At 46.8% G+C, this 22,928-nt stretch overlaps 2 protein-coding genes across 5 annotated transcripts in view; one reads left to right on the top strand and one right to left on the bottom strand.

Annotated features, from left to right (window-relative positions):
- Nucleotides 1–10,595, top strand: part of ARMH4 (armadillo like helical domain containing 4) — a 57,723-nt gene extending 47,128 nt beyond the window's left edge. For all 3 annotated transcript variants that reach the window (XM_083613600.1, XM_083613602.1, XM_083613601.1), the window contains 3 exons: nucleotides 1,588–1,619; nucleotides 4,086–4,220; nucleotides 9,744–10,595. In XM_083613600.1, coding sequence (XP_083469726.1) covers nucleotides 1,588–1,619; nucleotides 4,086–4,220; nucleotides 9,744–9,812 — 236 coding nt within the window. In that variant the 3' untranslated portion in view covers nucleotides 9,813–10,595. The remainder of the gene's footprint in view (nucleotides 1–1,587; nucleotides 1,620–4,085; nucleotides 4,221–9,743) is intronic.
- TBPL2 (TATA-box binding protein like 2) overlaps nucleotides 1–22,928 on the bottom strand; it is a 246,019-nt gene that overhangs the window by 91,584 nt on the left and 131,507 nt on the right. The gene's annotated exons all lie outside the window — the stretch shown is intronic.

Raw genomic sequence — 22,928 nt, 5'->3', positions numbered from 1 at the left:
GTGTCAGCAGTGGGGTTTGTGTGTGAAGTTTCAGTAGCCAAGGTATATATAATGCTAAGGCCCACTGAGCCTTTTGTGCTTGCTGATCAGAAGGTTGGCAGTTCGAATCCCCGCAATGGAGTGAACTCCTGTTTCTCTGTCCCAGCTCCCGCCAACCTAGCAGTTCGAAAGCACACCAGTGCAAGTATATAAATAGGTACCGCTGTGGCGGGAAGGGGAACGGCGTTTCCGTGCACTCTGGTTTCTGTCACGGTGTCCCGTTGCGCCAGAAGTGGTTTAGTTCTGATGGCCACATGACCCAGAAAGCGAGATGAGTGCAGCAACCCCATAGTTGCTTTTGACTGGACTTAACATGGGATGCAGGTGGCACTGTGGGTTAAACCACAGAGCCTAGGACTTGCCGATCAGAAGGTCAGCGGTTCAAATCCCCACGATGGGGTGAGCTCCCGTTGCTCGGTCCCTGCTCCTGCCAACCTAGCAGTTTGAGAGCACAAAGTGCAAGTAGATAAATAGGTACCGCTCCAGCAGGAAGGTAAACGGCATTTCCGTGCGCGGCTCTGGTTCGCCAGAACTGGCTTAGTCATGCTGGCCACATGACCCGGAAGCTGTACGCCGGCTCCCTCGGCCAATAAAGTGAGATGAGCGCCGCAACCCCAGAGTTGGCCACGACTGGACCTAATGGTCAGGGGTCCCTTTACCTTTACCTTTACCTGTAATGTCACCTGACTTCAGGTGAGATGCTTTTCATGCCCACATCTGTCAAATAAACTTCATAGTAGCACCCTTTGTGTGTGTGTGTGTGTGTGTGTGTGTGTGTGTATGTTGTATCTCTGATATCAACATCTGCCCCTTGATCAAAGCCTCTTGCCGGATAGAAGCCCATTGATTCTTCCCCAGAAAGGACAGCCTTTCATTTATGCGATCACAGCGTGAGTTCCTAAGCGGAGCCTCGCTTTATCTTCTGTGTAGGCTTAGCGAAAGGAACTCCCTCCGTTCTGGCGCTTTGATCGCTCGGAAAGTAGCACAGATGGTTTGTAAGTGCCACCAGGAAAGACGTTGCTAAGCTGGCAGGTGAGACAAATCGTGGTTCAAAGCCCCCCACATCTGTTGCTGCTTGGGAGAGAAAATGATTTTCTCCCTTTTGCACTGGTCTTCGCGATTCGGCGCTTCTGCGCATGCGTGTGATGTCATTTTGCGCTTCTGAGCGGCGAAACCCGGAAGTAACCCTTTCCGGTACTTCCGGGTCGCCGCGGGACGCAACCTAAAAGAACGTAACCTGAAGCAAACGTAACATGAGGTATGACTCCATAGAAGAAACTTTCGTGGAATAAATTAGTGCAAGAAGGAACTCTGCGTGCATGCCTATGATGTGCAGGGAGCATGGCTGCAGGGGGGCTTGGCAGTGAGGGCAGGGGACCCCTTGACCTCCTCTCCCTGCATTCCTTGAATCTAGATATGTGTAATCCCCGCCATTCAAACTGCAGTAACTTTTAACAAAGTTGGTTTTCGATCTCACGCCCTGCTGCTGCTACAGTGCTGCTCTTAGGTTTATGACTGCCATTAACGTTTATGTTGTTGTTTTTCTAGTGAGAAGCTGGATGGAAAAGCTGAAAGATAAGGTAGGGAGATCTATCTTTGTCTCGCTTTGCGTTTGAAGGCAGGTGCTGTCTTTCGCTTTCAGAAACCAGGGCTCCCAAAGGGCGAAATTTGTGGTTTATGGTTCAGGGGGTCCTTTTGGATGGGCAGCTGGAGAGCAGATCATGAAAAAAGCACACCAAGAACTCAGGCCAGTGTAAGTTTCAATAGTGGGAGTAGTCTCTACTCTCAAATCAATAGTCAATTGTCAAAAACTAATCCATTCAAAAGTATGTATTCTGACAAGGATTACAAACTCAAATAGAGATTACAAAGTCTAACAGAGATTACAAACTCAGACTCATAAAGATATGTGTAACATCATGGTCTGAAGCTCAACATCAAAAAAACGAAGATCATGGCCACTGGGCCCATCACCTCCTGGCAAATAGAAGGGGAAGAAATGGAGGCAGTGAGAGACTTTACTTGGGCTCCATGATCATTGCAGATGGTGACAGCAGTCACGAAATTAAAAGACTCCTGCTTCTTGGGAGAAAAGCAATGACAAACCTAGACAGCTTCTTAAAAAGCAGAGACATCACCTTGCCAACAAAGGTCCGTATAGTTCAAGCTATGGTTTCCCCAGTAGTGATGTATGGAAGTGAGAGCTGGACCATAAAGAAGGCTGATCGCCAAAGAATTTATCCTTTTGAATTATGGTGCTGGAGGAGACTCTTCAGAGTCCCATGGACTGCAAGAAGATCCAACCTATCCATTCTGAAGGAAATCAGCCCTGAGTGCTCACTGGAAGGACAGATCCTGAAGCTGAGGTTCCAATACTTTGGCCACCTTCTGAGAAGAAAAGACTCCCTGGAAAAGACCCTGATGTTGGGAAAGATGGAGGGCACAAGGAGAAGGGGACGACAGAGGATGAGATGGTTGGACAGTGTTCTCGAAGCTACCAGAATGAGTTTGACCAAACTGCGGGAGGCAGTGGAAGACAGGAGTGCCTGGCGTGCTCTGGTCCATGGGGTCACGAAGAGTTGGACACGACTAAACGACTAAACAACAACAACATAATTCATTACAGAATTAGAGATAAGAGTTTATGAGTAGAGATAAGTTCATGTTAGTCCATAGTAAGATTTGACATGGAGGTCTTAGTTTCAATCATTGAGCAGAAGTCAGAAGTCAGTTATGGATCAGAAACCAGGACAGGGCCCGTTTTCAATATATTCACCTTCATCAGCTATTGAAACTTACATTGGCCTGAGTTCTTGGTGTGCTTTTTGCTTGGAGACCAGATCCTGACATAGGTTTGAAGGATGGTGGTGACAACCTTCTGCTGTTTGCAGAAAATTGGAAGCACTGACACCGTTTGCTGAGAGTCTCTGGATTTGATCCTCCTCTCTGAGAACCAGAGAATTTTGACTGTGCTGGTCCTCAAGTCAGCTGCTCCCCACGCTGATCACAACTGATCGGAGTAATCCAAAAGACACCCATGCTGATCACCGCTAGCCAAAATGGAGAACGTTTGTGGTCCTTCTACTGCTGCTAAGGCCCCAAGTCCCATCAGCCACTGCCAACAGCTGGGAATTCTGGGATTTGGAGTCCATCAACACCTGGAGGACCACAGTTTCCTCACCCCCAGACTAAGGGCTGATTTGCACTTCATTTTGGCAACACACCATCTGTTGTGTTTGAACCGGTATTGATTGTGGGGTATTTATGGGAGTGTTTCAACATTGTGCTAAGGAGATGGTTCTGCCAGAGCAGCTCAGTCACAGAGATCACCTGCGGGAGCATCTTTGGGCGTTCCCCCAGATCTCCAATCTTGGTTGTCCCTCGTATCCCATCCTCTTGGCGTGTTACTCATCTCCTGACTACTCCTGGTTTCACCACCACCACCAAAACAGCTACCTAGCCTGAATAGCGTTCCCATGTGCTGACATTCTTTCCTAGACTTGCCATTTTCATTCCCCATTCTTGCTTGAACATCCACGATCCCATTCAACACTTTCAGAGGCAGCAGCCCCTCTTGCTGGAAACAGCAGCAGGGGAGGGTGCTATTGAGTCAAAATGGCTTCAGGATTGTTCTCCTGTACTATTTCATACCCGTGGTTTATACAGTGGTACCTCTGGATGCGAACGTGACCCGCGTCCACGCATGTGCGTGACAGCATTTTGCCCGTCTGCGCATGCGCGAGCGGCGAAACCCAGAAGTAACGTGCTTTGTTACTGCGCAACCCGAAAATATTATCCCGAAGCTACTTCAACCCGAGTATGACTGTATACTTATGTATGTGTTTGCATTGTACATTTGTGAACATATATATATATATGACATATTAGTGTATTTTTGATCTTGTGGAAGCCGCCCAGAGTGGCTGGGAAACCCAGCCAGATGGGCGGGGTACAAATAATAAATTATTATAAATTATTATATATATATAAGACCTTAGAATTCCTATAACACTGAAGTGGCCTCTTTTCCCTCCCCTCTTCTGCAGGCTGGTTACATGTCTGGAATGCTGGTGCCCGTCGGGGTTGGCATTGCGGGGGCCCTTTTCATCTTGGGCGCTCTCTACAGCATCAAGATCATGAACCGCCGGCGAAGGAACGGCTTCAAGAGACATAAGCGAAAGGTAGGCTCCCAAAACACCTCCCCCCCCCAGAGCTGCTCAGCCTTTGTGATTCTCTGAGGCCCCGGACAATTTTGGCTCGTGGAAAGTGCCGCTCTGCCATTCAGACCGGAAAGGGCAATATCAGGCTTCCTCGAACTCGGCCCTTCAGATGTTTTGAGACTACAATTCCCATCATCCCTGACCACTGGTTCTGCTAGCTAGGGATCATGGGAGTTGTAGGCCAAAAAACATCTAGAGGGCCGAGTTTGAGGAAGCCTGGGCAACACCGACAAACCATCAGTGGCTGTTTAAACTAATAGAATTTTCTACTTCTTCTTCTTTGGCGATCCCTCGTAGCAGAGTAAGATTGTCTCCCATAAACACGGTTTTAACAACAAGTCCGTAAGTGACTGTGGAGGCCAGTTCTGGATCCACACGGCCTTCCACAGTGGGCACATTGGTTTCCGGGCGGGAGTTGATCACGGTGTGGATTTGCCAAGCGTGCCTTCCTCCTAGCACGTTTCTCCCTTGTGTCCTGAGTTCGAGTGTCTTCAAAGCCCATGACACCTTTTGTAAAGGCTGTTTTCCAACTGGAGTGCTCGCAGGCCAGTGTTTCCCAGTTGTCGGTGTTTATACTACATTTTTTTAAAGATTTGCCTTGAGACAGTCTTTAAACCTCTTTTGTTGACCACCAGTATTACGCTTTCCATTTTTAAGTTCGGAATAGAGTACTTGCTTTGGAAGACTAATAGACTTTAACTAATAGAATTTATAGAATGAGCCAATATGACAGCTGCAATGAGGAATATGGACGAGAAAATAATAGTAAGTGAGTGGGAATTCCGGGTTAGCGCCATCGGCGAATGGCGGAGTTCCTCCGATCGGGGGAACGGGCTCCGTGGAAATTGGGTCTTCCCACCGCGGCAAAGGTGGGGACCTGCTAGAAATCCCAGGCGGAGGGAGCCTGGGAACGTGGGGTTCGGCAGAGCACCAGGAGCGCCTCCCCTACTCACGGGGAACCCCATTTTGGGGCTCCGGAGCAAAGTGGGGTGAGCAGTGCAGTGCTGCGAACTGATTGCTACTTTCACGGAGGGAAGCCGCACAGCCATCGCCGGAGAGCGCTGACTTTTTCCTGTTGACAATTGGACTCTAAACAAGTACCCGTGAGTAAAAACGGAAAATTGGATCAAGAAATACTTCCGGTTAGCGCCAGCAACTGTAATGGCGGATTTCCTCCGATCTCCGGAGGAAATCTGCTTCGTGGAGCTAGGGTTCTACCGCTACGGCGAAGCGGGGACCCGAAAAAAATCACAGGCGGGGAAGCCTGTGAACTGAAGGCTCGGCGGGCTCCATTTGCGTCCCCCCCCCCGCTGCAAAGGAGCCTTTTTAAAGGCTCCGGAACATACCGGGGGTGAGCAGCGCGGAGCTGAGAGCTGTCTACCCGTCTCCGCAAAGCGAAGCCGCATGCCATGGTTGGAGAGCGCTGACTTCTTCCTTTGAAATTTGGACTAAAAGTAACAACCCGTGAGTATTACGGAAATTGGACATTAAAAATCACCCCTTTTTGATTCGGCACGAGCGGGGAAGGCGTAAAGAGGAAGTCCGTCTCCCCCTTTTGTAAACATTTTAAAGCAAGGACTAGATAACTAAGGTTGAAAAGAACATTTTCTTCGTGGGAAGTCAAAAGTAACTAATTTCACGTTTTGGCAGTATAAGTGAATGTGCTGGAGGATAAGAATTAATTTTGAAAGTGGATTGATACCCCTCCCCCAGGACCCGGGAGCGATCCGCGAGGGAGCCTGTTGGAGAGATTTAAAAGACTTTGACAGCTGTCAAATTAGCTGTCAAAGCTGAGAGGGAAAAAAGAGAGAGAACTTTGTTTCTATTGCCTCGGCTGGTTATATTGGTTACATATAGGTAACAAATTGTCGAAAACCAAGGAAAATAAAGGACTTTTGGATTTACAACTGGAAGGAATACTAAGTAACCAGCACTCCCCTAGAGGGGGCTCTGGGACATTACAGAATGGCTGTAAGTGGAAAAATACAGACGGCACTCGAGAAGATATTTCGAAGCCTGGGAAAACTTCATGAACAAAGCATTGTTTTGGCTAAAAATGTCATAATATTGAATGAAAAAGCAAACAAACCTGTGGAAATTGGAAGGGACTTGACTCAAGTCTCTGTACCAGAACAAAAAGACTGTGCCCTTGAACTAATAACTCTTGCAGCTGAACAAGAAAAGGAACTTGAGAAATTTGAAGAAGCTACATATGACAACTTAGAGGGAAAGGAAGGAGGAGCTATAATGCAGCAGAGGATCAAAGAAAGAAGCAAAAAACAAGATTTGGATTACAATCATAAATATGGAGACCTGGCAGGCCAGAGGCCTGTAAAGATGGACTTAAAGGGAAAGATAAATTTAACCAAAGTGGAAGCAGGAGTTTTTGGGACATTTGGTCTTAAAAGAAGTAAAAAACAAGATTTGGATTACAATTTTAAATATGGTGGCCTGGCAGGAAGAAGTATGGACCTTATGGGGACAGAGCTTCTCCGAGATCTGGTGTTTAACATAAAGGACTATCAGAAAAACCGGCAGAGAGGAAAGGAAAGAGATTTAAGGGCCTCGGATGTGAGATCACCAGGCTGATACCAGATGGATTGATGGACATTGGTTGGGGATTGAAACCGGGAAAAGTGGGGAGTGGGGTTTTGGGTATCCAAAGGCGGTATAAATATATTCTTTTTTGTAAATAATCTGTTTTGCTATTTTAGATTAAAATGGGGAAATCGTGAAATGGAATTGGGGTCGACTTTAGAAAAAGGTATTAAGAATAAGATTTGATGTATCAAGATTGAGATTTATGTCAAAATTGGTTAAACAAAAGGATTTAAATATAATAAGGTAAAATTTGGGGATAGGAACTTGTTGAACTAAAAATTGAATTGGAATACAAGAAGAGGAGATGTGGGGAAGTCAAGGAAAAATGTTAATGAAAGATATATGTTTGCTTTTGTTTTTTTTGTGTGTGTGTTTTGTTTTTTTGTTTTTTTTAAAATTTTTTTGAAAACTTCAATAAATTTTTTATGAAAAAAAAAAAGAAATACTTGAATTAGGCTCCGAAGTGGGAAGGTTCAAAACAGGAAGTCCGCCTCCCGCTTTTTGTAAATAGACTGAAGCAAAAATCTTACAATCTAATAGCCTGGAAAGTTGCCTTAAAGGTTGGAATTTCCTGCATTTACAACTAATAAAACCCCCTTGGAAGCAGGTGAAAAGGGGGGGGGAATCTGACTGTTTAAGCCTGCAGGAGAGGGAGTAAAGGAAAATAAGTTTCCATCGTCTCCAACCTGGGAACGGGGTGTCAGGACAGAAATTGCTGGAGACGTCCATTGATTGTACGTGGAGCATTTTGACAGATAGTTTAAAAAGAGAACCAAACTGACTTCAATGCTGCCTTCTGCATTTTAAAGAAACAAAGTATTTGAAAATTGAAAGTAACTTTCCTTTGTTGGACATGTTTCAAAAAGATTGATACAAATAGAAATTGTGTCCCCTAGAGGGAGCCTGTCAATTTGTTGCTGCAGTTTACTTGGAGACCTTACAGCTGTGAGATTGGGATCATGGGACCAGTCGTTTGACCTTGAATAGAAATGTGTTGGGAGGAAGTTTTGGTGTCTGCTTTTTGCAAGACAAATGCTTTGCTGGAGCAGTTGCATGAGAAGACGGATTCGATGAAAGAGAAGTTGGACTTGATGACTGCTGTAGCCAGTGAACATGGATTAACAGGAGACATAGAAATTATACAGCGACCAACTCAGGAAACTGGATCGACTAGGCAAGTGCAAGGGCAGATGAAGATAGAGGAGGCTGCGATCGCACCCCAAGCAACACAAATGGAGAGATCCGAAGTCCTGCAGGAGCATAAGCCGTTGTTTTGGAAGATTGAATTTGGAGTGGGCCTGGGAGAACCTGGAGTTAAGGAGGCTCTTAACTTTGGGGGGACTTGGAAACATGCTGACAACTACATTTTTTTTTAAGATTTGCCTTGAGACAGTCTTTAAACCTCTTTTGTTGACCACCAGTATTACGCTTTCCATTTTTAAGTTCGGAATAGAGTACTTGCTTTGGAAGACTAATAGACTTTAACTAATAGAATTTATAGAATGAGCCAATATGACGGTTGCAATGAGGAATATGGACGAGAAAATAATAGTAAGTGAGTGGGAATCACTGGAAAAAATAGTTCAAAAAGAGCAGAATAAATGTTAAATATACAAGCGGGGATCAACTTATGAACACCAGATTAAAAAGGGGAAAGGGGGGTGGGAATGGCGGGAAATATAAACCAAGGAGTTGCAGCAAAGTTAAGTGAAAATGTAGGCTGTCAAGGAAAGATAGGCTGGGAAATGACAGGAAATGGCTAGAGATGTTTTATGGTTGTAACCAGTGTAACCTTCAGGCCATAGGTGCCAACTCCCTGGAGCCCTGGGTGCCTGAGCACCCGCAAAATTCCCCATGAAGGGGCCGGGCACCCACAGATTTCTGTGCCAGGGCCATGCACGCTGCATGGCACCCAAGTCACGGGGCAAGCTGGGACTCCTGCTTCAGGTTTCATCAGAAATTTTCCCGAAGGACCAACGTCCATCTTCTTTGGCACTCTAGCAGTCCTTGTTGTAATTCAAGCCTCTATCGGGAGAAGCTGGCAGCCCTCCCAGGCACCCGAGTTGAGTTCTGATGACCTCCCTGGCTGCATTCCCCAGCAAACACAGGCAAGGTCGCTATAGGCGATTCTTCTCAGCGTGAGAAGAACACCCCCCCTCTTTCTTGCCCCCCGGCAGGGGAAAGAGATAGACAGAAACGTATTTTCATGCCTTTATTTCTGTCTTTGCAGCATTACAAAAAACATGACTGCTCTCTTCAAACTCCAGCAGTCTAGTAGCTAACACTTCCTGTACTTTCTGTACAGCTCATATTACACTCTGAGCTACCATATTTTTCGCTCTATAAAACGCACCAGAACACAAGACGCACCTAGTTTTTGGAGGAGGAAAACAAGAAAAAAAATATTCTGAATCTCAGAAGCCAGAACAGCAAGAGGGATCGCTGCGCAGTGAAAGCAGCAATCCCTCTTGCTGTTCTGGCTTCTGGGATAGCTGTGCAGCCTGCATTCGCCCCATAAGACGCACACACATTTCCCCTTACTTTTTAGGAGGGAAAAAGTGAGTCTTATAGAGCAAAAAATACGGTAATTCCGGTGCTTCGCACTGTGAAATGACTGTCCCTCTGTTTCCCACGGACAGTCCCAACATTCCCATCATGTTTTGTTTTCAAGCTAGCACTTTGCAGCAGCGTTGCATCCATATCGTAACAGTCCGGCCCGAACCTAAGCGCAGTTTCTGACCTACCCACCCCTTTTAAATGTGCCAATGTACCAGGCAGGGAGTTTGGAGGAGGGGAGGGGAACAAGCAGATGAAAGAAGGTTTCATTCCTTGTCGCTGATGTCTTCCCCTTCCTCTCTCTCTCTCTCTCTCTCCCCACCACAGCAGAGAGAATTCAACAGCATGCAAGACCGAGTGATGCTTCTAGCGGACAGCTCTGAAGATGAATTCTGAACCAGGCTGCGGCGCCTCGTTTCCTGCCCTCCCGTGACTTTTATTCCCTTCTCCCCCCTCTATTTCCCTTCTTTCTTGTCGCCAAGGGAGGTGCGCAAGCGTTTCTGCTGCGCCGCCACAGAGGCCGGCCACCTTCCTCTCGCTCACGGGGCCGCGGTGCTTTTACACAACCTGCCCCTATAAGAGGAAAACACACACACACACACCGATAACAGCATGCTGCAGCCACAGTATAACACACGAATATTGTTCTTTTTAAAATATATGTATCTCTGTACGGTTGCGCACGTTCATTTTCCATGCCCGGCACGCCGTTCCGAATGCGCAGCAGGCAAAGGCGTGGACCCAAAAGACAAAGGACGTTTGTTGGGTGTTTTTATTCCATCTGCTGGCCGTCATGCTGCCGTCCTTCTGGTGTGAGTCCCTGGAGAGGGCAAGCTTCAACCCAGATAACTCCTCTCCCTCTCTCTCTCTTTCTCTCACTGGGGAGCGACTTCTGAATACGTTGCGTTACCTGAACTGGAGTTCGCAGTTTCCAAAATTAGCTGCTCTGTTTAATTGATGAAGTGCCGCCCCAAAGCAGATCCCCACCCCATTGTCCAGGTAGGAACTAGGTAGATGTAGGAACTACACAGTGATATGTAGATTAAGATACACTGAAGGCCCATACTAGACGTTTATGTGGGAGACACACGGAGGGCCCCCCACTTTTGTAAACTGCAAAGCAGTTTTGGAGGCTGCAGTTAGGAGAAAGGGAAACAGCTGACTCTCCGGGGTTTCAGATGGGCGGCTTTCCCATCCCAGAACCTGGGATCTATTGCAGGCAAAGCAGGTTCTCGTCCACATATCCCTTAAAAAATAACGATAAGGTCCTAGTCCTCAAGGATCTGAACAAAGGACCGATTGATGCTGTCTCCACTGGCTGGCAGCAGGTCTTGAACCTGGGACTTGCTGCATACAAAGCAGATTTTCTGCCGCCGAGCTACGCTCCTTCCCCAAATCTGGCAAGCTGGGAGCAGAGAATGGCAGGGGGGAAATGCTTAACTCGTTTCCTTTCCGTTGGTTTCCCCCCCTTCCCTCCCTCCAGCTGCTTTTTCACCCGTGTTGGAAAAGATACAGGACCCCTGCATCTTTTTCCTTGACAAGGGAAAAACAGCAGGGTGTGTGTGTTATGATGATTTTGAGTGGACAAACGTGAGGAAGGGGAAGGGTCAAGCATCCCCTCCGCTGCTTGTGCTCCTACTGACCTCTTGTGCTTCCAACTTATCGTGAGGTTTAGCCTTCTAAGCACGCCAGCCTACTTTGCAGAGCTGCTTATTTAAAGACACAGACAACCCATTGCTAGGTGGGGTTTTTCCAGGGCTTTTTCCCCAGCTGGAACTTGCCGGAGCTCAGTTCTGGCACCTCTCATGTGTCGCCATTGCCTTTATAAGAGAACAAGGGAGGCATTCGCGGTGAGTTCCGGTGCCTCTTTTCTTAGAGAGACGGCGCTGGGATTTTCCTCCCATTGTGAATAGCAAGCGCATGGGGTGCTGATTCTTTTTGGAACCACGGTGTGTGGGGTCCCTTTGCGCCCCCCCACATGCTCCCAGTGCATCAAGGCCCTCCCCTTGCCAGCTGTTTAGTTTTCTTTAGCCATGACAGCAGTGTGGTGTCAAAGTGCACGACAAACACCACGTCTCGCTTGGCCCTGAGGTCACAACCTTGATGATGACGGTGCTGGGATCAATGCTGTCATGGGACACCCCCCCTTCCCCCTGTGGCGGATGCTTCTGGCAAGGCAGCCCAACTCGTTACCGGTATGCCGCCCGTTGGCTTGGGAACTGCCGGCCAAAGGCTTCTGCAGCCCGTCACCTGCAGTTGTGTAGCGTCAAATTTGGAAGTGCAGAGTTCCCTTTGTGATAGTCACAGCCACTCACCTCTTCTGAGATTATGCAACCTTCTAAGAATATACCATAATATTATAATGATACAAGAATAAGAATAAATAGAGATGCATTGCAGCGATCAATGCAGATCTCCGTTGTGTTGACTTTCAGCCAGATCTGCTATTTTCTGTGCACGTAAATATTTTGGACGGCTCCAATAATATCTTCCGCTGGAGAGACTGACGTTGCGTTTTCCATGAAGTTCCGTTCCACGTAGCAGAACTTGTTGTTTTTCTGAAGCTGGAGCACCTTATGTTTTCAGTGCTCCTAAATGCTTAGCTTTGCAGCATGCAGAATCATTCTTTCTTGGTCCTTCTCCAGATTGACCCCCAGGAGCCCATCTTCAGTGGCCGACTCATGTCCTTTCCCTTTGCTTGTCTCTGGTCAGCACAGAGGGTGAGAAGATGTCTTCTCAGTGGGTAAAAAGATCTCCTTTTATGCTGATCGGGCATAAAACAGGAGACAGGTACCCTTCTGCAGAAATAGTATCAGGTCTTTTCCTATACCTCTGATCACCTGGAACTTAAATCCACAGCGCTTTCCCTGGTGTAAATACACCCCACATGTGTTTGCGATCACTTGGAACATTACCAAGACTATGCTCATCTCTGTCCTGTTGTTTCATGGGTCCTCCTTTATGGCTCCATTGAAATGGACTGGAGGAGGACACATCCAAACGGCTGATGCCTTCAGCCTTGTGAAAGGTCACCCAGGGCCCCCGACCACCTGAGAAGCAGCAGTCAGCAAGCGGCTTTTGGGGTGGTAGGGAAAGGGGAACGTGTGTTCTGGGTTGCTTTCTGGAGAGAAGCAGTGTCAGCTGAATGAGCGTGAGCCCAAACAAGGCCCCAGGAAACCATAACATAGCGGAGGGGAAGCGGTTTCAAAAGCAAGACTGAAGTGGATCGGAGCTGGCTTTCAGGCTTCTAGTCCATAGTGAGTAATTCACAGAGCTGCGCTAAAAAAAGGTACAAGGGAGGTGGACTACACATGCTGAGAGCAGCTTCCCAGCCAAGACGGCAGATGGCGAGGCCAGGGTGAAGCTAAGTGGCTACTTTGCAGGGGTGTGGCGGTCGTGCATCAGACGGGATTGGTGGGTGCTGTTGGACTACAACTCCCATCACTCCCAGCCGGCTTAGCTGAGGAGTTGTACTCCAGCAACATCTCGGCAGGCCGAGGTAAGCGGGGCAGTGCCCAGTTTGCCCTAATGGACCAACCTCTGCTGATAGGAAGCTTAGGACTAGGTTGTTTACCCCACACAGCTCAGCATTGTCTATCCCAGCCTGGTGCTCCCTTCCGACTGTTTTGGACTACAACTCCCATCAACCCCAGTCAGCACAGCTGGAGGAGAGGTACTAGGTTGGGGAGCTCTTGTCTTCCTCAACTGGCAGCTGCTCTTCAGGGTCTCTGATAGAAGGAGAAAGGTCTTTCCCATCACCTGTTAACCGGTCATTTAGCTGAAGGTGGTTAGAGCAGAATCGGCAGGCTGGCCCAGGAATGGCTTAGAAAGCTACCGTATTTTTCGCTGTATAGGACACACTTTCTCCCCTCCAAAAATGAAGGGGAAATGTGTGTGCGTCCTATGGAGCGAATGCAGGCTTTCGCTGAAGCCTGGAGAGCGAGAGGGGTCGATGTACACTGACCCCTCTCGCTCTCCAGGCTTCAGGCAGCTATCCGCAAGCCTTCTGAGCGCGGCAGGAGTTCCCGCCGGGCTCCGAAGGCTTGCGGATAGCAGCCTGTTCTGGGGGCTGGGGTTGGGGGAAGCTCGGGCTTCCCCCGCCCCAGCCCCGCGGCTGGGAGAAAAAAAATAAATCCCCCCTTTATTTCCCCCTCTAAAAACTAGGTGTGCCCTATGGTCTGGTGCGCCCTGTGGAGCGAAAAATACGGTACCTTATGACCAGGATGGCCCATCCAGCTCTATAATGCCCACACAGACTGGCAGAGGCTCTTTGGGGTTTCCCTAGCCCTACCTGGGACCTCGTGCACACAAATCAGAAGCGCTACTGCTGAGCTACGGCACTTCCTTTAAAATTAATAGTAAGTGTCTAGTCCTCAAGGTTCTGAGGGAAGGGCTGATGTAAATTGGAATGGAAGCTGCCTTATCCTGAACCAGATCATTGGCTTAGTATTGTCCACACTGACCTGCCAAAGGAGATGCTCTGCTGTTGAGCGACAGTTTCTCCTGCAGCTCAGACCTTCTAGGCTTTCCCAAACTTGGGTCTCCAGCTGGTTTTGGACTACAGTTCCTATCATCCCTGACCACTGGTCCTGCTAGCTAGGGGTGATGGGATTTGTAGTCCAAAAACATCTGGAGGGACAAGTTTGAGAAACCCTGATCTAGGAAATCACTGATGCCCACTGATATCTCAACCGTCCCCTGGTCTGGAATGGGATGCCTCTGAATGTTTTTAATGTGGAAAGGCAAAAGAAAAGAAAAAAGAAAGTTCATGGCAAATGTATATCCCAGCTAGTGTAGACTTTACATTTGAATTATGCAATGCCTACTGCAGTGGAGGAAGGATTGGACCAGCATGGGGGGGGGGCGAGGTCCAAGGTCCGAGACCCATCACCGTCATGGAACCGCCTCAGGGCCTCGGAACGTGTCACTTCTGCCCGTTTCCCCACCTCTGTGGCGGGGATTTTAGTGACCTACCTCACAGGGTTGTTGTGAGGGCAAACAATAAAGCTTGAGAAGCACTTGGCAAATGGAGAGGGCTTTCTGAGAGACGCGAAGCAGCGGCGCCACAATAAATGGATTTAGGTGTTGTTAACAGAAAAATCCAAGGGCTCCCTTGGACAAAAACAAAAGACACCAACCAGGATTACTTGGAGCAAAACAGCAGCCTGTAGGCTTGGCCTTTATTGATCTGTTGCAACAGGGTGCTCCCCTCAGCCGCAGGAGAGAGGAGAACCCAGAAAAATGGCATGCAAGGCCTTATAAAGACTTTTGAAATTCCCATCCTGTAGATCAAGACCACCCCCAGAAACATCATACCTACATCACAGAAGGGGTGTAACCTAAGACCACCCCTCAGATACATCATATCTACATCACATTTGCTCAGTTTAGGAATCAAAATGGCTTAAGGTCGGTCTTCCTGTGCTGATCTATGTACGTGCGGTTATGAACATTACTGTATATCTAAGACCATAAAATTCCGATCACAATATCACGTGTGGAAATGGACACCGAGGGGAACGCTACTTGGAAGGCGCAGTTTAAGGGGGCTACGTGAGCTGGTCTGGCTACAGCCAGTTATGTGAACACAAAACAACAAGCAACAATCCACTCTGGTGAGCAGGAAGAGGGTGTGGAAGATTAACTAGGTGATTTCTGTTCCTGGGGATACTTCCATTCCTCTGACCAGGCCCTGGAAGCTTTCAAATGCAGGGCTAGGGAACCTGAGACCCATAAGATCAGTGTTTCCCATATTTGAGTCTCCAACTGTTTTTGGACTACAACTCCCATCATCCCCAGCTAGCAAGACCAGTGGTCAAGGATGATGGGGATTGTAGTCCAAAAGCAATTGGAGACTCACGTTTGGGAAACACTGCTCTAGAGATGTTGTTTGGACTCCAGATCCCATCAGACTCAATAGGCAGCCAGGAATGATGGGAGTTGTAGTCCAACTAACACCTGAAGGGCAAAAATGAGATTCCCTCATTTCTGTTGTGAAGGAAACCACCTGCTCCTCCTGAGCGATATGGAAACGGTGACTCTACAGATGTTGTTGGACTCTTAAGAAGACACCAAGAGCCGGCTGGATCCGTCTCATTCAGCATCTTGTTCATCACAGTGACCAACCAGATTTCTGTGAGAGATCTGCAAGCAGAATCCGAGCAGAAGAGCAACTCTCCCCTCCTGTGGTTTCCATATTGAGTTTTCCATATTTAATTACATCTCATTACACAAATCTATAACATGAAGCATTGCTCAGTCACAGCACCGACTTCCTTCCCTCCCTCTTTCTGACTTCCAAACATCTTTTACTAAATTCTCGCATTTCTATAACCCCCTTTTTTACCTTAAATCATCTTTTTTAAAATAAAAATTACCTCCTTATATGTAAATCAGTTCCTTATTTTCACATTACAAAGCATTTCAATTCAAACCTTCAAACGTTTTCAAATGTTTACAATTTTCTTTCATATAGAATATAAATTTGCTCCAGTCCTTTTGAAACAGTTCGTCTTGCCGATTCCGGATCTTCCCCGTCAGCTTTGCCATCTCCACATATTCTACCATCTTTATCTGCCGGTCTTCCAATGCAGGAAGTTCCTGCGAATTTGTCTAATCCTTTTTAAAAGCCATCCAAGTTGGTGGCCGTCACTGCAAGTTTCAGTGTGAAGAAGGACTTCCTTTTATCCATTCCTGAATCTTTCCAGACTCTGCTTCGCAGGGTGTCCAGGAGTTCTGGTGTTATGGAAGAGGGAATACCCCTCCTCTGTACACTTGTTGTTTATAGTCATTTAGTCGTGTCCGACTCTTCGTGACCCCATGGACCAGAGCACACCAGGCACTCCTGTCTTCCACTGCCTCCCGCACTTTGGTCAGACTCATGTTTGTAGCTTCGAGAACACTGTCCCACCATCTCGTCCTCTGTCGTCCCCTTCTCCTTGTGCCCTCCATCTTTCCCAACATCAGGGTCTTTTCCAGGGAGTCTTCTCTTCTCATGAGGTGGCCAAAGTCTTGGAGCCTCAGCTTCAGGATCTGTCCTTCCAGTGAGCACTCAGGGCTGATTTCTTTCAGAATGGATAGGTTTGATCTTCTTGCAGTCCATGGGACTCTCAAGAGTCTCCTCCAGCACCAGAATTCAAAAGCATCGATTCTTCGGCGATCAGCCTTCTTTATGGTCCAGCTCTCACTTCCATACATCACTACTGGGAAAACCATAGCTTTAACTATACGGACCTTTGTTGGCAAGGTGATGTCTCTGCTTTTTAAGAAGCTGTCTAGGTTTGTCATTGCTTTTCTCTCAAGAAGCAGGAGTCTTTTAATTTCGTGACTGCTGTCACCATCTGATTTGGTATGGGGCACCCCAAAAGACAGCGAGGCACAACCGCCAGGTTAGCAAAGGACTGGGAGCCCCTGGGAGGCTTTGCAACGGTGCGAAAGTGGTTAAGGCAGGTTTCTAGGTTCTTGTTTGAATGGATCTTCGTTTTTTTGATGTTGAGCTTCAGACCATATTTTGCACTCTTCTCTTTCACCTTCCTTAAAAGGTTCTTTAATTCCTCCTCACTTTCTACTATCACGGTTGTGTCATCTGCATATCTGAGGTTGTTGATATTTCTTCTGGAAATCTTAATTCTGGTTTGGGATTCATCCAGTCCAGCCTTTCGCATGATGAATTCTGCCCTGATTGTGACTATTTCTTCTTCCCTGTGTTTGTAGACCTCACCCAGGTTGGTTGGTTGACCTTTGAAGAAACAGCAGCCTTAAAATATAATACCTAGAGACAAAGCTCATGGCCACTGACTCCTCCTGCCCCTCCTCGCAGCTGCCTTTTGTTTTTTGTTCCCCTTGAGAATCTGGCAGAAAGCAAGTTGGGCTCTAGTGAGGTTTCCTCCCCAGAGACCTTGCTCTTTCCATTTTGCAAGCCCTTGCCTCTGCCTGAGCAGCAGCTTCCAATCTGTCCGTCATCCTGTGGGACAGAGACAAGGCAGGCATGAAAACCTACTGAGGTGGGGTGGGGAGGAAACAGCCAGGCGGAGGGGAACATCTTTCTCTCCAGGCACATTAAAAAATATATATTTTTTAAAGGGGCCTTTTCAGATGTCCCTCCCCTCAGTGAGGGAACGACGCTGGAACCCACAAACCAAAGTGGAATACGTTTTCTAACAAGGATGAAAAAACTGTGCCCCTCTGAAGGCTGTTCAAATCCAGCTCCCATCGTCCCATTGAGGATGGCCACTGGGCAGAAATGATGGGAGCTGGACCAGAATGATCTAGCAGGATGGAACAGCTATCCATCCTTGATCTGGAATTGAAGCCTGATGAGGAACGGTTGAAGGAGCTGGGTATGTTTAGCCTGGAAAAGAGGAGACTGAGAGGAGACAGGAGAGGCACCTTCAAATATTTCAAGGGCTGTCACACGGAAGATGGAGCAAGCTTGTTTTCTCCTGCTCCGGAGGGGAGGACTCGAACCCATGGCTTCAAGTTGCAAGAAAGGAGGTTCCGGTTAAACTTTCAGAAAAGCTTTTGGGCAGCAAGAGCTGTTTGGCAGTGGAACAGACTCCCATGAGAGGTTGTGGACTCTCTTTCCTTGAAGGTTTTTAAGCAGAGGTTGGATGGCCATCTGTCAGGGATGCTTTAGCTGAGATTCCTGCATTGCAGGGGTAGGCAATCTAAGGCCCGGGGGCCAGATGCGGCCCAATCGCCTTCTCAACCCGGCCCGCGGACGGTCCAGGAATCACCATGTTTTTACATGAGTAGAATGTGTGCTTTTATTTAAAATGCATCCCTGGGTTATTTGTGGGGCATAGGAATTCGTTCATATTTTTTTTCAAAATATAGCCCGGCCCCCCACAAGGTCTGAGGGACAGTGGACCGGCCCCCTGCTGAAAAAGGTTGCTGATCCCTGGACTAGAGGATCCGTGGGGTCCTTTCCAACTTTACAATTCTATATGATTCCAGCGAGGAAATGTTGCAGCGTTTCGGGCTTTTTAGTTTAGAGAAAAGGCGAGTGAGAGGCATCGTTATAGAAGTTTATAAAATTATACATGGCACAAAGAAAGCAGATACATTAGTGGCCAGAACTGTGGAAACCTTGTGGAAAAAGTGTATTTGTGAGGTTTGATGGCTCATAACACCTGATTGGCTCTCTAAACACTCATGCTCATTGGCTACATTGAAATGAAGGAAAACTACTGCATATCAACCTAAGCAAGTAGTGCTTCCTTTTTCTGGTTATTTGGCTATAACTTTTGACCCTTCAGGCTCATGCCCCAGCCCCGGCTCAGCTGGTTCTGGAGGCGGGGAATCCTGTGCAGGCTGGGATCCCTCAGGTTCAGCATCCGAGTCCGAATCCCAGGCCATCACAGCTGCAGGCTTTCAAGCAAGAAAGTAGTTTCTCTCTCTTACAGGGAATCAAGGCAGTCCCCCCCCCTTAAATGTTCACTGGCAAGACAGGCTTAATCAAATGAAGTGAGGCTGCTCATTTAGCTACTTAAATCCCTCTGGCTCTGAGGGAGGCAGAAGAGATAAAGGGTTTTGAGAATCCGATCGTGGGAGAGGATTGAATTCTTTGCAGAGGTGAAAAGGGCTGGCTGTTGGCCAAGGAAGGAGCACAGAGGAGAGAAAGAGAGATGGGAAGAGACTGCAATGCAGGGAATCCAAAACTGAAGAAGTCCACTGATCGATGGAAGGCGGAGGCTCACTGTTTTCAAGGTGGCACGCCAAGAGCGCTGACACCCAGGGGTGTAGACACACCCCTTATCTCTCCCAAAGCTTGCCAAGCCTCATTTGAGCAGTGACTGTTGCGATGCGTCCAAGGGAACGGGGGCAGTTGGCGGGCCCCCATCTGGCTCCAGCCCACCGGCTGGTCGAACTCCAGTCCTCGGTTCTGCATCAATCAGCGACTCAGAGCTTCAGAAGCCTTTCAGAAGCTAAGCACGCAAGTCAGCAGAGATAACAAACTCTTCGCGACGGAAGGGCGGACAGAGGCATATGTAAAGCATATTTACAAGCAGTTTATTCAGCATAGATCAGGACAAAGAAAACATGTCTGCTCTTCTTCATGTCCAAGCAAGAAGGCATAAGGCAAAAGCTATACACAAACAGAAGTTCCCAGCAAGCTGTGCTAGAATGTAAACAGACATGTGACATACAACAGCTCCACACATCTGTTTAGGTGGAACGGAACGTCAATATCCTAACATTGATGGCAGGAAGAGAGGAGAACTGGGCATCCCCTTGGTGCTGTGTTTCTTCACAAGAAAACACAGTTATACTATGGAACTTCCCACCACAAGAGGCAGTGACAGCCACCAACTTGGATGGCTTTGAAAAAGGATTTGACACATTCATGTAGGAGTCCTTCGGTGCTGCTTGCTAGTTTGCCAGAGGAATCTGAATGGCCCCTATGAGAACAGAATGTTGAAATGGATGGCTTGATCCAGCAGACTCTACTTATGATGTTATGTTCTCATCAGTTTGTGGATTTATTTATTTTTAAGTCCACATGAAAAAGTCCTCCTAATGTACATATCTCACTATGTACATTTGCATGGAAACCAAAATGCTTGTTTACAAAGCTATTGTACTACCAACCTTACTGTATGCTTGTGAAACGTGGACCACCATCTCCAACTCCTCGAAAGATTCCATCAACGGTGTCTCTGAAAATTTTTATACATCACTTGGGAAGACAGGTGAACTAATGCCAGTGTACTGGAAGAAGCAAAGATCACCAGTGTTGAAGCAATGGTTTTTCAACATCAACTTCGTTGGGCTGGTCATGTTGTGCGGATGCCTAATTATTGTCTTCCAAAGCAACTACTCTATTCCAAACTTAAAAATGGAAAGCGTAATGCTGGTGGTCAACAAAAGAGGTTTAAAGACTCTCTCAAGGCAAATCTAAAAAAATGTAGTATAAACACTGACAAATGGGGAACACTGGCTTGCGAGCTCTCCAGTTGGAGAACAGCCTTTACCAAAGGTGTCATGGGCTTTGAAGACACTCAAACTCAGGACGCAAGGGAGAAACAAGCTAAGAGGAAGGCGCGTTTAGCAAACCCTCACCATGATCAGCTCCCGCCCGGAAACCAATGTCCCTACTGTGGAAAGATGCATGGATCCAGAACTGGCCTCCACAGTCAGTTATGGACTTACTTTTAAGACCGTGTTTATGGAAGACAATCTTACTCGGCTACGAGTGATTGGCAAAGAAGAAGACATATCTCAACACTTTCTTTTAATATACACAGTTTTCCTTGGAAATCTCCACTGTGAAGCCTGGAGAAGTGTGAATTTTTGAGGGACAGCTTCCATCTTTGTGCCAAAAATGGAAGCAAGAAGAATTACCGACGAAAGAAGAATGGAGGATGAAACTGATGGCCTATGCAGAATTAGATAAACTAACAGGAAGAATTCGAAATCGGCGGGACCAGAGATTCACAGAAGACTGGAGTAAATTTACGGACTATTTGAAAAGTAATTGTGAGGGTCAGATTACATTTGTAGGTTTGCAAGAAGTTTTGTGAGGTGAATTATTTGAATTATTGCAAAAATGGATACAGGGGGGGATGGTTAGTTAAGACAATTAAAGGCAATATGAATTTAAGACATGCAGAAGAAGTGATAAGAATGGTGGATCATCAGAGGTGCTGATGGAAGTCCAAAAACAGATTGTATAAGATGCGGAGTTTTGTGGTAGGTATTATAATTTATATGTTAAAATTAATAAAAAATTATATATATATATATATATATATATATATATGAATTTTTGAAGGACAGCTGCATTTTGATGCACGAATTGGTTTGGGAACTGGGAATGAGGTGGGTTCAAATGAAAGCAAACTCTCCCACCCCTAGGTGAGGCTGAATAGGGCCCCCTTTGCAAGAGAATCTCTTTGGAGGGTGGTCTCCTTGCTACTCACTTGCCGTTGCAGTTGATGATAAGAGTCTTAAACCCCAGGAACATTTTTCCTGTGAACCTGCAGATTGGGTTCTTACTTCAACCTTTCTGAAACTGACGAGAGTGTTGCTGCTGCAGCAGCAGCAATAATCTACTGACTCAGAAAAGGGCCGTCTGTTATTTGTTGACATCTCCACCTGGCATTTCCTTATCTTGTAGAGCCTCGGTTTTGTCTCAGGATGGAAAAAGGAAGCTGACAAGGTGACGCTTCACCTCCAAAGGGAGAAACAAGCCGACTTTATGTGTCTGGCATTTTGACAACGGAAGCCCTTTGCTTCCGACCAGCTCCTGGCTTTCAGAGATGTCCCAAATGCCTGATGCTCACCTGCTTGTAGATATTTCCTTGGACTGCGATGCTTCCTGCAAACGGCTGCCAGGATGCTTACAATAACAAAATCCCCACTGAAGCACCAGGGTTGCACTCCAGAATGGCAAAACGCAGACTATCTGTGCTTTCAGATGCATCGCCAGACTTTTGCAATTAAAGTGGTGCAACCAATCCAATGCAGAAAGACATAACAGACTTTTTGAAAATAGGGAAGAGAAGGGGAAATGAACTGAAAAGTGTGGGATGAATGAATGATCAGCAGGAAGAGATGTAAACACCATGCAAGCAAATCTCGAGAATGCTCTTTGTCGTATCAACTCCCCACAAACAAATTAGTAGGAATAATCCGTGTATAATCCATTCTCCATGTAAACTTTGCACAGGCATTCCTCTGGGGAACTACACACAGGGACAATCTAATCTATAAAAGGTTATACCCCATAATTTATTGACTGTATTTAGTTTAGGGATTTATGCTCTGCCTTTCAACAAGTTCCCAAGGTTGATTTGTTTGCAGGGAGGTTGTAAAATGTTGTGAAAAACAAGCGTCACCCCACACATTTCCAGGACACTTTCCTTATTGCAAAAAGTCTGATTTTGTTGTGGGGGAGGGGGGACATATTTGTTATGCAAAATCAATTTAACATAAGAACATAAGGAGAGTTCTGCTAGATCAGGGCAAGTGAGCATGAACCTTCTGGCAGAAGGGAAGATCTTGCTTCTTTTAAAGTGGGGGGGGGGGAGTTTTTCAGCCTGGGGGCCTTCTTCCCTAGTGGGCTGCTTTCTTAGAGCTACATGCCAGTGGTGGGTGGGGCAGCTAATAATAATAATAATAATAATAATAATAATAATAATAATAATAATAATATAATAATAATAATAATAATAATAATAATAATAATAACAACAACAACAACAACAACAACACAGTGGTACCTCAGGATACATACGCTTCAGGTTACAGACTCTGCTTACCCAGAAATATTACCTCGGGTTAAGAACTTTGCTTCAGGATGAGAACAGAAATCGTGCGGTGGCGGCGCGGCAGCAGCAGGAGGCCCCATTAGCTAAAGTGGTGCTTCAGGTTAAGAAGAGTTTCAGGTGAAGAATGGACCTCCAGAACGAATTAAGTACTTAACCCGAGGTACCACTGTAATAACAACAACAACAGCAACAATAACATACCACTTAAAATAATCTCTAAGCAGTGTAAAGGTAAAGGGAC

The sequence above is a fragment of the Podarcis filfolensis genome (genome assembly GCF_964270895.1).
Source record: "Podarcis filfolensis genome assembly, chromosome: 1".
Classification (NCBI taxonomy): Eukaryota; Metazoa; Chordata; class Lepidosauria; order Squamata; family Lacertidae; genus Podarcis; species Podarcis filfolensis.
This window is presented reverse-complemented; position numbering and strand designations above follow the sequence as displayed.